This window comes from Balearica regulorum, chromosome 1 (assembly GCF_011004875.1).
Source record: "Balearica regulorum gibbericeps isolate bBalReg1 chromosome 1, bBalReg1.pri, whole genome shotgun sequence".
NCBI lineage: Eukaryota > Metazoa > Chordata > Aves > Gruiformes > Gruidae > Balearica > Balearica regulorum.
In genome coordinates this window covers 175,929,035-175,946,360 of record NC_046184.1, presented here as the reverse complement: position 1 = coordinate 175,946,360, position 17,326 = coordinate 175,929,035, and the positions used below count along the sequence as shown (strand labels likewise).

The 17,326-nt window shown below is 35.9% G+C and overlaps 1 protein-coding gene across 1 annotated transcript in view; it reads right to left on the bottom strand.

Annotated features, from left to right (window-relative positions):
* The window catches only part of KLHL1 (kelch like family member 1), a 268,520-nt gene that overhangs the window by 74,428 nt on the left and 176,766 nt on the right, over positions 1-17,326 (bottom strand). The window contains exon 6 of the mRNA XM_075741724.1: positions 10,715-10,901. Within this exon, the coding sequence (XP_075597839.1) occupies positions 10,715-10,901 (187 nt within the window). The remainder of the gene's footprint in view (positions 1-10,714; positions 10,902-17,326) is intronic.

The following is a 17,326-nucleotide window of genomic DNA, read 5'->3' as shown; positions in this document are numbered from 1 at the left end:
CAGATGTGTGTGTGATTCTGCCGTCCAAGGTTTCTGATGAAACAATAAAGTACTAGATCTCACAATTTACCTTCATCTACAAATCGGTACACCATTGCACAGTACAAATTTCTATATTTTGTTTTAGTAATAATTGCTAAGCTTGTGAAATTGTTTTGGTGAAATCTTTTCAAGTGATCTTTGTCTTTCTATTACACTTACTCTTTTTTCTGAAGTTAAGCATATTACATTTCCTTGCTACTGTTTCGTAAATCAAAAAATTTGTACAAAGTTGATTGCCATTCTCACCTTTTTGGCATAGTTGATGATTGAAGACTAATCATATAGCAAGGTCATCACATGAAAAAGAATAAAAGTATTGCAAGATCATTTGTAACTCAATGTTTTAAGTTAAATGCAGCAATATCTAGCACCTGTCTTCCACAGATATTAGTAGGTATTTTTGAACAACCTGATGTAGGCTACATGAAGTCAGACAAAGTTCATAAAGAATGTCTGAGACTATGAGAGCAATATATTCATTTCAGTTAATTATAAATGCAGGAATTTTGGCATAAACAAAGTGAAAATTGCTTCAGAAGCACATACAAATGCCTAAACATTCCCCCACCCCCCAAACTCTACTTTTGCATTCAATGTAGACATTTCCACAGTAAAGGCTTTTCTCATAACTAGAACGATTCTGTACTTAAAGCCATGAAGAAGGGTAGGAGTTCTACATTTATCATCACAGAATTTCTACTTTTTTTTTTCAGAAAGTGTAAGACTTTCTGCTGATTTTTCTATTACTAAAGCAGAGTACACTAAAGCTATTTCTGACGTGTACTCTGACCATTCTGTTCAAGATTTAGAGATGCTGCTATGAATAGGTGCAAAATGACGACCTTGATCTAGTGATCTGCAACATCACATTTTGAACTGAAAAGATGGTTACTCAACTGGAATGAATGTGACCTAAATAGGTTACTGACACAACTATCAAGGAGAATCTCTTGGTAAAGAAAGAGCTATATAGAAAACAGGGTAGCAGTGCACTACTCTTCTCTTTAGTTAGAAATTCCTTTAAGCACTCCAAAAATATGTAACATATATAATAATTCTTATATTTTTGGAGTGGAAAAAAAAATTAATATTAAAGTGTCAAAGGATTTGCCATAAAATGACATGTACAAATATCAGAAAACCTTTGGGAATATTCAGTTATTAAATATGATCAAAATTCTCTAAAACTAATACAAGTCTTTTTCCACTAATGTTTATATTTTAAAGAGTATCAGAAATGACACCTTTTAGACAGTCATTTTAGGTAATGCCTTTAGTGTTGGGTGTTTTCTTTTATAATATAGTGTTATGTTTTATAACATAAAACATTCATGTTTTATTTTATGTTTTCATGTAGTCTAGAACTTAGAAAAGTCCTTTTTATTAATGATTTATATCATGCAGTATGCTAGTCTACCTCTGTTCATCAACAAAACCCACATGTCTCTTCTTTAAAAGCAGTTCAGTTCCCACTGGAGCGTGTGCAAATAAGGTGCTAACAATAAAAAAGAAAAGTTCTATATGTGGACGGCAGCAATGCTGGGGCAACTGCATCTCCTGCAGGAGAGGTGTGCACCCAGCGGAGCTCCCATCGCTGGGGAGGTGGTGACGGTGACCCCCACAAACCATGAGAGAGGGGCTGCATGCATCTGTGTGTGTGTGTGTATGTGTGTGCACGTGTGAGTCTGCGACTAGAACTTTTGGGGATTTGCTCAAGAATGGTGTTCAGAAATTTTGAAGAAGTTAATTCATATTTTGTAAGTGTCTAGTATTGCAGTTTATCTACTGCATAATTGATAATGATCCTAAGCAGACAGTTCATCTGATTGCCAGTTAATTATGTATCATAAGTAAACCAATAAGCTGCTTTGATCATAATTTGTTTTAAACTATGTGAACTGAGCAGTCTGGCATCGCAACAGCACCAATTTCCCATTACCCTCAGTCTTCTTTTATTATTTATCATTATAGTTATACAGATGCTCATCCGCACTGCTTTTAGCTGTTGGCTCAGTTCCTGGGAGATTCTGTTTAGCTTCAATTACTTCCCTCTGAGGTAAACCTGTTGTGAAGGGTGCTATCCCTAACTTGCATGGATAGGAGCCAGCTAATGCCTAGGATTCATTGGGGTCTATATGGTGCCTTCTGTAGTCCAAAAAGATAAATTTGTTTATTTGTTTTTCCAGTTCGGAATGTTAAAAATAAGTTGAGAGCTTTACTGAGGTGTACTTGGATGTTCTTATGCCTGAAACTATGGCCTTTTGGAGCATTTCCTAGATTTTGGCATGAAGATTTCTGAGGTGACTGAAGATGTAAGATAGAGCTGGAGGACTGCACAGGGCAGGAGGTGATAACATTTTTGAGGTCTCATCCACACTGGCTATTGAGGATGGTTCTGGCAGTGAACTGACTCTAGAACAACATCCAGGATTTGTGCAGGAAGAAACTATTTGGTTTACCCCAAAGCCAATCCCAGTAGTAACAACCATTAATAAAACCTGGGTGATCAGGGAACAAAAATTGGTTAGTGTATGGAAAAAGTTAAGGTTTCCGATGGTATAGAGGTTCTCTAAATTACCAAGCTGACATGCATGTGTCCTCTAGATCATATAAAAGGTTTCCTTTTTTCCTGTGTACTTTAATCAGTGATAAAATACCTGCACTGGAGATGTCAGAAAATAAAGTCAGTAAGCAGCAGGAAAGCAATGAGGGGGGACACAGGGATGCTCTTGGGAGAATAATCCCCTAAATATTCCCACAAAGGCAGCAGTGCCTTGTGCTGTCTGCTTGACCCCGTAGGCTGTAGCAATAGGTGTGAATATCAGGATAACAGACTGGCAAGGTGAGGAGCTTGTGGGATGATCAAGTATGTCTTCTCTGTGATACCTTTGGCTCTTGCCCTATATTTGAAGCCATGCAGGCTTCAGAATAGATCGCTTTAGGTTCTTCTCTTTATTTCATGCTGTAACTGAATCAGCAATTTCAGAAGTTAACTACACTGAAAAGATGCCAGAAATTAAGTTATGCAAAATAAGTACTGAAAAACTACCAGATGGTGCTACAATCTGGATTTTTTTCTACTCAGAAATGCACATGTAAATCAAAGTACTGTAACTGCAAATTAGCCTATGAGGCTGAATGTTCTGGAACACACTGAAATTCACATGAGTGAAAAGAAGCAAATAATAATGTTAATACTTATAAGAACTGGATGAGAAGAGAATTTTAGTGTGATTTTACACATTTAATTATCTCATCAGTCATTAGCCAGTGTATTTCATATTCCTCTGGTGAAGTAATTTACCAAGCTCCATCTTTACAATTACGCTATCATACTACAGAACCAAAAAAATCATGGAACACTTGAGGTTGGAAGGGACTTCTGGAGGTCATACGGTCCAAGCCTTCTGCTCAAACAGGGCCACCTGCAGCAAATTGCCCAGGATCTTGTCTAGACTTTTTTTAATATCTCCAAGGATGGAGACTCCACAACCTCTCTGGCAACCTGTGCCAGTGTTCAGTCACTCTCACAGTAAAAAAGTGTTTCTTGATGTTCAGAGGGAAACCCATGTGTTTCAGTTTGTGCTCATTGCCTCTGTTCCTATCACTGCGCATCACTGAGAAGAACTTGTCTTTGTCCTCTTTGTACCCTGTCTTTAGGTATTTATATACATTAATAAGAACCCCTTGAGCCTTGTCTTCTCTGGGCTGAACAGTCCCAGATTTCTCAGCCTTTCCACATAGGAGACATTCTCCAGTCTCTTCATTACCTTGGTGGCCCTTCACTGGAGTCTCTAGCAGCTCCTTATCACTCTTGTACTTGGAAACCCAGAAGTGGACACAGGACTCAAGGTGTGGCCTCACCAGTGCTGAGCAGAGGAGGATCACCTCCCTTGACCTGCTGGCAATACTTTGCCTAACGCAGCCCAGGATTCCATTAGCCTTTGGTGCTGCAAGGGTGCACTGCTTTCTCCTGTTCAATACGGTGTCCACCAGGACCTCAGGTCATTTTCCGCCAAGCTGTTACCCAGCTGGGTGGCCCCCAGCATGTACTGGTGCCTGGGGTTGTTCCTCCCCTGATGCAGGACTTTGCGCTTCCCCATGTTGAATTTCATGAGGTTACTTAATGTTATTTAATTAATTATGATTCCTCTCGCCACAATGTTGTGTTGTCAGCTAAATATAACATAAATGTATTTCTTAGGAATTGAAACAGTTCATTTCAGTTTCAATTTATTATTGTGTGAATCAAACTAAAAATCATACTCCCTTTGCAGTTTATCAAATGTATATCAGACGATGAACTCTTGGAATATATTAAAATGACTGACAATACGAATTTCTGCAAGAGATAAAGTAAGGGTCCTAAAATCTGTTGCCTTGTTTTCTGTTTTAAAAAGCAGCAGATTCTTTTTTTTTACAAGAAGCTAACTTCTGTCTGTTCTATTTAAGCAATCTAAAATGAAAAAGTAAGTTTTGATGCACATTTGCAATATAGATACTGAAAAATTCAGTTGTTCATTCTCCATACCCTGCCTGCCTCTTACTTTGGTATTCTAATTTTCTCAGGAAAACCCACCATGATGGCAAGCTCATCACTATGCTAGGTTGATGACTCTAATGAGAGGTACATTTTTGTTGTTCCTATTTATATATTCCATTATTCTTTTCCAGCTGAATCTTCCAGAAAGGGTGAAAAAGAAGGAAAACAGAGATGGTCATTAGTACACAGTGTTGACCTACATCTAATGGAATATCACTTGTTTACTAGTGCATTTTACAATTAAGGTAAATTATGCTATAATTGTTTCCCATTAGCAACTAGGGAATGACTAGGGAAACACTGGTTTATACCAACACATATTTTAGTGGTTTTTTTTTTAAAAAAAAACCAGCCTACTAAGTGTGTTCATTTTTTGGAAAAAATGGACTCCAGAAAGTATAAGAAATAATACTAAAATTTATCACATGGAACTGAGTAAACTTCACATTACAACCGTCTATCTAAGTAAAATCACTCATGATATTTGAAAACACTGACATTGTATGGCTCAGACAGAACTGTAACTTAAATAGATCAGGCAAGATTTAAGAGGACAGTTTTAGATATCTGAATAAAAGTGGTGGGCAGACAGCTGCTTGGAATGTCAGAGGCATAATTTATTCTGGCATATCATCCTCCTGAGGTATTTTAAGGCTATGACTACATGATACTTTAATTGAACATAACAAATGTCCTCATGGAAAATGTACAGGTGAAAAAAACCTAGCACTAGAGGCAGAAGAAACTCATACAGAGGACTGGTGAGGACGGATATATGATGTTATCAATAAAAAGAGTAAGATTGCAAAAGGGACAGTCCATTTCTCAATTCTCAGATAATCTGTTGTGAACATCTACTTATTTCATGAGTAATAACACCACGTTTATGTTCCTGCTTCACAGGGGCAGCTCCTGGAGTCAGACTGAGAGCGTGGGTACCCCTGGACTGTGGTCAGTGGCTACTGGAGTCAGTGGGGGGGTCTTTAACCTCCAGCTACTGGGGCTGTGTCCCAAAAACAGCTACCAGAGGGGGACCAGTGTGAGGGAGGAGGGCAGAGGGGCCGTGCCAGTGCTCAGGAATCCGGGAATCATAGAATCATAGAATCTTTAAGGTTGGAAAAGACCTGAAGATCATCAAGTCCAACCATCAACCCAACACCACCATGTCTACTAAATCATGTCCCGAAGTGCCATGTCTACATGTTTTTTGAACATCAAAAACCGTATGTGCTTGTGAACCTAGAGAGTGTGGTGTGCATGCTGCACTAGTGACCTTCTGCCTCTGCCAGCCCGAGAGGAGGAGGGGACGTGGCTGTCTGTGCCTGTGTCTGGTGTGAGTCCTGGGTGTGGGAGCTGCTGGGGCAGCATCTTGCCTCTGGCCATCTGTGTGACCGGCTGTGACCGTGTCCTCTGTGCATGTGTGCCCGTCTCTGGGACACATACTTAGTTTTGCTACTGGTTGAACCTGCTTATGGGAAAAGGGCAGATGCATCCCTCAGCCCAAGCAGAGACCCCGGGTCCCCAGGGGCACCTTGCCAGGCTCCAGCAGCCGGGCAGGAGAGTATTGGGCTGAGGCGGCCAGCGGCTGTTCCTAATGTTTCTTAGCAGTTTGTAAGCATGGGACTATTTACGTGTATTCTAATAGCTGAATAGGAATAAGAAAATATACCCAGTTCCTTTGGGAAAAAAAAAAAAAAAGCAGCTTAACAAAAATACATTATGAAGACAATCTATGATTAAATGCAGGAAGCCCTAGCCATGAATTCATTTGCTTGCTGGATTAAGGAACCGTTTAAGCACAACAGACAGGGTGGGGTATTTTACCACGCTATAGCCTCAACTTTTAAGAGAACACCTCAATAATTCATATTACTTATATATAAGTTTATATATACATCTATATATACTTACAAAGCATGCATATTTATATAAAACTTTTCAAAAAGCACAGCAGGGAGCAATGTTCTGTAATAAACACATTGGACATTTTTTCCCTTTTTTTTAGAAAAGAAGATACTATACCTTCTTAAGTGGGTTTTGCTGTTTGTGTATTATACAAATACAAAGACTACATTCTGAATATTAAACTCAGTGAGACTATATTTTGAATGAAAATACAAATAAGATGAAGATGTTTTTTCAAGATAGTTATGTACATCAAATGAATAGATAATGAATGCTGTCAAATGTTTTATGTATGTGAAGACAAAGTGGTTTGTAGTAATTTCCAGAACTTGCAAAATGCCACGAAATGGCATTCCATTGATGGAATTTACTTTTTTTTTAATGAATTCCCACTAAACTGAAGATGAAGGAGATGATAGATAGATTTTCAAGTTATAGACATCTCAGACACATATCTTAAAAAAGCAAGAAAAATTACCCAAGAGGAAAAAAATGATCTTTCCCTTTTTCTGCTTTTATTTACAGTAATTACAATAGGTTGTCCAATATTTCAGAATTTAAAAAGTATCCCTATATGAGAATGAAAAATATAAAATTAAAATAAATAAGGTTTAAGTGGTGTGCTGTGAGAAATGTCTTGCTAGAAACTAAAAAAAAAAAAAAAAGAAAGCAGAAAAACAAGGATATCTTAAAAGTTCACCTGAGCAAAAGTGACTTCATGTAGCCATGTTAGATGACATCTCTGTGAAATAATTATATATAAGTAATAAACCACATTTGATAAACCATATTTGTAAAGAAAAAAGAAATATTACAAATGATTGAAAATCATTAAAGAAAAGGCAAAATATGCAACATGGGAGTTTAAGGAACAATGACTGGAGACCTCACAATTTCACATTTCAAAAGATTCATTTTTTTAATATATCTGTGATGATATCAAAGATCTTTCTAAAAATATCTAAATAATAATGAAAGGACTTTCAATATTGTTTGATGTAGACTAACTATGTACCTCAGCTATTTACCATGAGAGCATTTTTTTGTGATAGGTTTTATATCTAATCAGAAGATTAATGAAAAACACATATTTAATATCAGTGTTTCAGTATATCAACTTTTTACTTTTTCTTAATGACTTGTCACATTTTCTTGCTCATGTAATTTTTCATTTCTTTTTCACTTGTATTTATTTAAAGACTGTGATCCAGTAAATAATGAACTAATCTAGCACTTTGATGAACTAATCTAAGACTATTCCAAAAGTAATAGGTACCAGTGTTTTTGGATCATGGTTACCCTGACACTTTTATTTTCTTTGGCTTTCTTTTTCTGCAGATTCTCCTTGTCCCTTATTATTCTACCTGCTAGGTAGTGAGACAGGTTAGAACACATCATGAGAGATCAGTCAGTATTCTGCCATCAGTATAACACTGCTCAACAATTTATACCAATCTCCTCTTGCTGTGCCAGTATATTTTCCTCATCAGAATTTTCCATGGCACTAACATAGTCTGTATACGTCATGTTCTGTCACATGGGTTTTGTTCTGCATTTGGGATCCCAAGACAGCTGCAAGAAGTCAGTGTTTTACCATTCTTACAAAGTGGTGTATGACCACTTCTTGCATTTACTTGTTTATTTCAGCCTAGCAGCCTCCTTTATATGTGCATTTAGACAGCTTTTGTATACTACTAGATGGTTAAATCCTGATGATCCAAACTACAGAAGTCAGTGTGACAACATGAATAACGTGAATGGAACATTGTCAAAAACATGTACCTCTAAACTATTAATACATCTCATTCTATAATTGTAAACTTATAGAGAGAATCTGTTTCTTACGTGTGCCTTTCAAATTAAAAGAATAAATAAACAAAGGTGTATGGAAACAGAGATTTAAATGAGATTTTGTACATTAAGGAAATTAAAATTATGAAATGATCTAACTTTGTTCCTTTTAATTCTATGTAGTTAGCACTATGCTGCATTAACTTTTCTCGTCAGGCATAATTCCAGTCACTGGCTGCTGGAGTTTAATTATCACCTCTTTTTTTATGGAAAGGAAGATAACTACAGAACAGATTTCAAAACCAAACTTGATTTAGCATGCTAGGCTACTTTTTATGTGATGGGCCACATAACCTTCAAATACTTTCATAATACTAGCACTTACCCACTGTTTTGTATGCTAGCTAATAAATAGCTAATTTGCTAAGGTCATCTAGTTCTTATATGTAACTGTTTCATATTTGGTAGTAAACACCCAGAGGCATTAAAAATACATCACTGTGAATCGCAATCATCCACGTCAGCATTTCAGTGGAGAAAGTTGTGGAAAATAAAATAAACTATTAATTATTGAGGAGAGATAATACAGTATCAGCATTATGTCATGGCCCAAATATTGAGGCGTGCTTTATAAACTCACAGTGACTGCACGCAACCAGCACTCAGGTGTCCTGAACTGACGTGTGGAAGCAAACCTCACTGGGCCTAAAAGCTAGACAAGGACACATCAGCATCACAAAAGGGATGAGCTGAGCAGATGCAAGTCAAGGTCGCATGGCTGCGGATCCTGAGTTATCGGGAACACACATTACATCAGCTGTAATAAAGTCTTCGACACAGATGCTGCTCTGCCATACCAGGTCCCCTCTCAAAGCAGTTTTTATCTGCTGTAAATGTATATTAGCCCTGGTACTTTTATTTTGAGTCAGAGTTCATATTGACAGAGGGCTGAACCTCTATCATGCTGCATTCTCTCCTGCTGCTACAGAAATAAACTGTTTCTGCCTGGCCCGACTCTGCAAAATAGGCCCACGCTGATGCAGCGACAGTGCTACGCTCTGTGCTGTCTTCCTAAATATTTCTGTATTTGATTTCCTTTGTGAACCATGAACACATCTGTATAGTAACCTAGAACAAACACAGCTGCACCTAAATTGGGTTTATAGTCATTCTCGCTACCTGAATACTTAAAGTGTTCATCGCCATTTGTCCTAAGTAAGAAGAAATTTGTATTTCAGGTATTTTATGATCCAAAGGCAATGCTCACTATGAAAATTCATGCCTAACATTTAGCTACAAAAACATTTACAAATGTTGAAAGGGTAAAAATAATCTGCAGCTATAATAAGAAAATATATGTATTGGTTCTTTACTCCACGTTTTTCTATTCTCTCGACCTTTCTTATTCACACAAGCACAGATGTCATACATCTTTCCCATTGGTGTAACTTTATGAGAAAAACATGCAGTGTCCTTTTGCAGATGATATTGCCACAGCTATTTAGTAAAACAACTGCAATACCTACACCTAGAAACAGACTTGCAAAATACTGACGATCTAATTTTATATTATACTTTTTTAAGCACATCTTATTTTGTATTAGAACTAATATTTCTGAAGGCATATTCTTCAGTCTAAATATTGACATGAAAATGTAAGATACTGTGGAATTGTAATGAACTACAAGTAAAAATAATAATAAAAGCCTTTCTGAGTATATAGGCTTATATCATAGCTAGCTTTTAGTTGGAATATAGAAATATTTTATTTCATTCAAGAAATCAGTGGATTATACTTCTTTACCAGAAATAAAAGCACATAATCATAATTCTTATTCCCAATAAAAAACAACAAAATATTTTAATATAATTTCCACTACTTCCTACTATTCTTCACAGTAAGATGGGAATAATTTCCCCTTCCTTTGTTGACAAAGTAGTGATCTAGTTTAAGCTAGCTGTCTAGGCTTTTTCTCTAGATGATTGATAAATTTCTCCATTGGAAAAATATGAATCATCCATAATATTTCAGATAACTACTTACGGATGGAATACGCTGCATATTAAACTGCCTTTTTTTTCATTGATTAGAAAAGATATGTACATATTTGACTGATTCATAAATGAAACATAATTTCTAGAAAGCTAAAACTACGGTAAATGAATGTCACTAGATTTTCTGTTAAAATTCTTTCTGAAAATTGCAATCATTTTAAACAAAGAATCAACTCAAAACTCAATTTGTTTTTCTCTAACAGTATTATATTTTTCCTTAAATATCAGTAGATTTTCATTGGACCAAAAGTCTTGGCAGCATTTCTTGACTGACTTAGACACTACCCCCCCGGTCTTGGATAGAAAGTTATTTCACTATTTTCTAATAAAGAAAATGCAATATACAACTTTTATAAAGTAACAAATACCCTCTAATACCTTTGTTGTTATCCATTCCTCCAACAGCATAAAGTGTCCCAACTGTAGATTTTCTAGGTTTAGTTCTTGGACTTTGCATGAGAGTTCTTCTCTCTGGTAAAAGATGGTATTTCATGGCTTCCAGAATAAGCTTCTGGCATTCTAGGTCATCCTTAAAAAGCGCATGGTTTTCTAGGTCAGCCAAGATCTGTGAATGACATGATCATGAATCAAAAAAGCTAGAAATTCCTAGAAAAGCAGTACCATGCAATGAGAGAAGATCACAAAATGGGTAAGTATATTACTTCATTGCAGAACATATGGGTTTGTAGGGGTTTGGTTTTTTTTTTTTTGAGGGGCAGGAAAGTAAATATTTAGTTGATTTTTAAAAGTCTCTAGGCAAGTTTTAGATCATTGTTTCACCATCCTGTAAGACTACAATCTTATTACTCTCTTACTGAAGACATTGAAGAAAATTAAGTATTGTTTTGCAGTCTACAGCCTGACTTATCTTTAATGGTTTCCAACATAATGCTGAAAGAATCCACAAGGCATCTCTTTGCAAGCATCTTGAATGTGCAGTCATATAACATAACAACATTCTACAGTATTTTAATTAACACTTTACAGGATCATCCCTTATTTCTAAAATGAAACCAAACCCAAAAAATTAACCCCCCCCCCAAAAAAAAACCCCTCAAAAACCAAAACAACAAAAACCCAGAAAAGAACTTATTTCTGCAAGTTTTGAATCTAATGTTTTGCTGTCTTATTGGCAAAATGAAGGATTAATTATCCAGATAATGTAATCTTTGCAATTGGCATAAAAAATATGATCAGTAGTAACCAAAACAGATGCTCAGTGCACAGAGCTGAAAGAATATTCCATTACATTTCCAAGAAGGCCACAAGTTGTAAATGTTAAGTGTTTGATTCATTTGCCTGTATATACATATCTACTGGCTTTTGAGGTTCTGTAAATAACCTTGTAAATTTTCAGGATCCATTGGACTAAGCAACCTGGTCTCACCTCATAACTGACTGAGCTTTGAGCAGGAGGTTGGACTAGAAACTGCCTGAGGTCTATTCCCACCTCAATGATTCTGTGATTCTGTGATCTTGCTGATGTCAGGCCAGAAGAGTGCAACCATTATGCAGATTTTGTGCTATATCTGACAGACCCATGTAGATGTCTCAGACACCTAAAGCATCTGAAGTTGATCAAACTCTTGGTGTTTATGTTTAGGCAATTGAGTTTTACCTCTGGATGCTAATCCCTATATTCTGTTCGCTATCAAATTAGAGCAGGTTTTAATTGCATATGTCAGCATACCGGTACAGCCTGGTAGATTTCTAGATCTCATAGAACATCTATCCAGGAGACCCAACCATTTCCAGAGAAGTGGCTGAAGGCCAGGAAGCAGGAGAATTTAGTTGCCAGAGTCTATGAGGAGGTACCTCCCTCACAGACACATGTATGCAAATATATGCAAACTCCTTTGCAGTTGCCTAAACACAGGCAGCTAGATTCCTTTTAAGGAGCCTCAGCTATTTCATCTGGACTTCAACTGAAGAATGCATAAATGTCCTTTGTCAATCTGTCAGCCTTCCTTTTGCAGATAACATGTTCTGTGACATCTAAAATATTAATAGCTTGTACATGTAGACAGCAGACTCCTGCTTCTGATTTTAGGTGTCAGTCACGAAATTAATCTATTTAGGTCCAAAGAAAGGCATTACACACTGCCATATTTCAACTGGTGATCCAGAACTCTTATTTTATATGGCTGATGACCTAACAGACAATAGGCCTGCTTATTATAAGAAGTGATTAATGAGGTTCATTTAACTTAAATAAAATGTCTCCAACTGTGGCTATAAGTCAATATTTAGGGAGTAAACTATTTTCAAATATATAGTAATTCCCCTTAATATTTCCAACTTTCAGATCAGGGATGTTATGAGATGAATGTCTTTTCCATGCATTTTGTAATTCTCAGGGACCTTATCTTCCATGAACTAGTTCAATCTTCCTTTGAACTCATGTAAATTTGTTGCATCCACAATATGTTTTCATAACAATTTCGGCCTATCACTTTTTGCATATGAAGGTTTACCTCCCTCTGTTTGTTTCAAACCTGGCTCCTGTTTCTTCATTTGCTTTGACTCAATTTCATTCATTTATTTCTTTCAGTGCCCCCTAATTCTGATATTGAAAGAGAAAATCAGTAACTGAGCCCTGCCATACCAAATTCCTTATAATATTCTAGACTTCAGTCATATTCTCCATTAGTTGACTGTTTTCTAGACTGAGGAACCTTAGCTTAGTTAATTGTTGCTTATATGAAAGAAGATTCATATCTTTTATCAGCCTTGGTGGCTTTTTTTGAAACTTTCAGTTTTGTTAGATCATTTTGTGAACGCAGCAGAAGAGGAACTTAGAAGGAAATATAGAAAAGTACAAATAGCCCTCATCACTAAGTAATTGAGCCAGTGTCAGGGAGAAAGAATAAGACTAAAAGTGTGAGAATTTAGCATAGGAAAGCTAGCAATACACACAAAGCCTTTGGGTTCATAGCAAACAGTAGACCTGACATTAGGAAGCATTTGTTTACAGACAGCGTGGTCTAACATTGGAACAGGCTTCCTAGAGGGGTGGTCGATGCCCCACGCCTGTCAATGTTTATGCTTTAACTTTTTGGTCAGCCCTGAAGTGGTCAGGCAGTTGGACTAGATGATCGTTGCAGGTCTCTTCCAACTGAAATACTTCTGTTCTGTTCTGTAAGCTTGCAGAGGGAACAAGTAATACATAGGCAACCATGGAATTTATTAGTTTGCACAATGACTGCAAAAATAATAAATTTACAATAGTAAGTAGCAATCCTAATAGTCATGTCTTCTGCTTCTTAGGAAGTAAATGCTATAATAAATGCTATATCACAAAAGTACAATTAAGAAGGCTAAACCAACATAAAATATTTATTTTGGACACCAAACCTATGGACTAAACACAATAGTGTTGTTTTACCACTTAAGATACAAGAAAGTTGAAAGAATGAAAATGTGAAAACAAAGACAGCTATGTTCCTTGATGACAATGTTTTCAGAAAATGTTGCTGAACATGGTCCAGGTTAATAGCTTTATATAAATGTTTTCAAACAGATTAAGCATCAACCACAAATGATCCACAATCATGAAAGTAAAAATAAATGTGTGAAAGGAAAACACAGATAAGATGCAAAGGGGCTGAAAATGTATGTATTGATATATTTTTGGGACTTCAAATATCTTTCAGGATCTCTGAATACATTGCTGTCAATGTCCCAAATCTGGATTAATCTAACAACAAATGAAGGGATGAGGTCTGAAGTTTGTCCTCCTAATCAATAATGAATGGCTCATGTGCTTTATTTCGTTTCATATTTTATTTTATTTCATATTTCATAGACAGATTAAGTTTTTTCAAATTGTCATATCAACTTTCTACATCTTGTGGGACTTTTCTCATATTACATGGAAAATGAGACATAGAAGTCTCTCCATATATTTGTTTTCCAAAACTATATTTGCTATTATTTTCTAATAAAACAACAGTATCTATCATATTCATTTTTATAAATACATGATTATTGTATTAACAAACTACTAAAACATCTTTGAAACAGCAGCAGCAGGATAATAAACAACTGACTGGAAAAACAAGAAGAATATTGAGATTGGCTAATATTAATTGAGCCTCAGACAAATGTTACATAAAAGATTTGAAATTAAACTCACTGCTCTTTTAGATTTGTCACAAACTCGCATTCTGGCATCTCCCCAGCATATATGTATCTTTTAAACTAATTAGTTTCTACTGATCTATATACTCCAAGGCTATATTCCTTTGGCCACAGAAATTCAGTAAGAGGGAGCCAAAATCACATACATAATTATCTTATATTGAAGGTTTACTCCTCAGAAACATACGTGCCTCTGTCTAGACTTCAGATAATTTTAACAAGAAAAAGTCTCTTTTGGAAAAACAAGTTCACTAAACAGGCGTTAACACTATGGTCAGCTTAAAGGATGAACACTTACATATGTAATATGAGTGCTTTGTGGCTGAACACTCAAGATGCTGAGTTGTCAAGAGTCTTATTAAAATAGCATGAGGCACAGGCAGAACACAAATAGACACAAGCAAAAACCAGCAAAGACATTTATGTTCCTTGATGGTAGCATTTTTAAAAAGGGGTGACTGTACATGGTTAATAGTTTGATATAAATATTTGCAAATTAATTGCACATGAAATAAAGTTACATGCAAAAACATTCTTAAACTTTGATATTAACTTCTCTCACAGGAAAATGTCCAGATCCCAAAGTCTTCTATTTTCAATCAAAATGGCAGCCTCTCAAAATTTTATCAGGAAGTGCATTGAAATGTATACCACTCTGACATATTTATTGAACTGTATTATGATCTAATATATACTACCTTCATGTCTAACATCATGAATTTAAATATCAAGATTCTATTCTCTCCCCTCATAGCTGGTGAGGGTTTTCATGTTGATTGTAATGTTATTATGGAAAATATAGTATTTCTATCTGTTTTTACATTTAATATTATTGAGCTGGGGTCAGTACAAAATAGTAGAATAATCACTGGGATTTTTACTGTATTTCTTAATTTCAGCAACAAGAAAACTGAGTCTATGATTAGAGTCCAATTTATTTTCAAATTTATTTACCTTCCCTAGTGCATAGAGGAAAATACAATTCTTAGGAAGGTATTTAAGCTGCTATTTTTAATAACTTTTCAGAGTGTATGCTTATAATCTTGGCACCCACAATATCAATGGATGGGCTGCAAAACTTCAGATTATCAGGAAACTGATAGCAAGCATTTTGTATGTTGGATATGATAAGGATTCGTGTGTATGTGTGCGTGCATGTTCTGGTGTTATGCAATTAATGTTACTAAATAAGAATATTAAAGTGTGCTAACAAACAGCAGTAGTAAGTATATTTCACAACACTAGGTTAATTTATACTTCATAATATTAAGACTTCTAATATATTCTTTTTGTGATTTTTTTCCCCTTTGAAGTTCTCAGCACACTACTCAGTACATTAAAAATCAAAGATCAGAAGACAAATCATGTTCAGAGTTTAGGCAGGATGATGCCTTCTCTTGCAAAATGATTTAACGTACATTTAGGACTAGTGAATCAATGTCAACAGTTAATTTAACAAAATACAGGCACAACAAAGCTGAGAATCAAATTAGCAGTTTCTCCTGCACAAATTTGAGGTAATATATGAAATTACTTATACTTTCTAATGCTCAATGGAATTAGTGGAATTGATGACAATGCTTTTTATGGTAGGCTTCTCATATCAGTAAGGATCAAAGTCCAACAATCATATTTGTTGACTTCCTATCAAACAGCTACTTCTTTATTCTGATGTTCCAATCTGTGCCTAGGCTCTTAAAGGAAATATTTGTATCTTGCTTTTGTCTAAGATTGAGTTAATTTTCTTTCTAGGAGCTGGATAGTGCTGTGTTTTGCATTTAGGATGAGAATAATGTTGATTGATACACTGATGGTTTTAGTTGTTGCTAGGTAGTTGTAGTGTCTACATGAAGTCAAGGACTTTTCAGCTTCTCACGCCCTGCCAGGTGCACAAGGAGCTGGGAGAGCACAGCCAGGACAGCTGACCCAGACTGGCCAAAGAGATAATCCCTGCCATAGAACGTCAGGCTCCGCATATATATATATATATATATATATATATATATACACACACATAAACTGGGGAAGCTGGCCGGGAGGTGGGATCACTGCTTGGAAACAGACTGGGCATCAGGTTGTTGTTTTTCTGCATGTGGTGAGCAATTGCATTTGTGCGTGACTTGTTTTTTTATTATTGTTATTGTTAATTATTCTCTTTCTTTGTTATCCTACCAAACTGTCTTTATCTCAACCCAAGAGGCTTTTTTCCATTCTCCTCCCCATCTCCTCGTGGGGATGGGAGGGGTGAGCGAGCAGCTGTGAGGCGCTTAGTTACTGGCTGGGGTTAAACCACAACACTATGAGATCTTCTACTTCAGTTCCAGGTGTTTCAAATAAAGAATTGATAATCAGTGAATACTGTACTTTCCAACAATTCTGAGATTTCATGTACCAACCACAAATAAAGGCTGAACATCTTTATCTTTCTGATTAGAAATTCATCCTAGAATTAAAAAAACCCCAACAAAACCACAAAACATTTCTAAATAAAATTTTTTAAAAAGACAGAAACCTGTGCTTATTTCCCTCAAACAAATACATTTTTATGCAATGGTCAGATAATGTTTTGTCAATAACAACAACAAAATATTAAGTACCTAAAGAAGTAACAGTAAAAGAAAAAAAATCTTAATGGGTAAAACATAGGCCTTTTCCCAACTGTTAAGATAGGAGGAAAATAAATTTGAGAAATATATTCATTCCTCCCTCTTGCCCATTTATTTTAGCACATGGTCTGACTTGTGATAAACACTGTATTTCTGAATGTCCTAATGGCTAAATTGTGTGAAGGAAAAAAAAAAAAGTTGAAATTAAAGCTACTGTTTAGAAACCAAAAGTCATATAAAGATA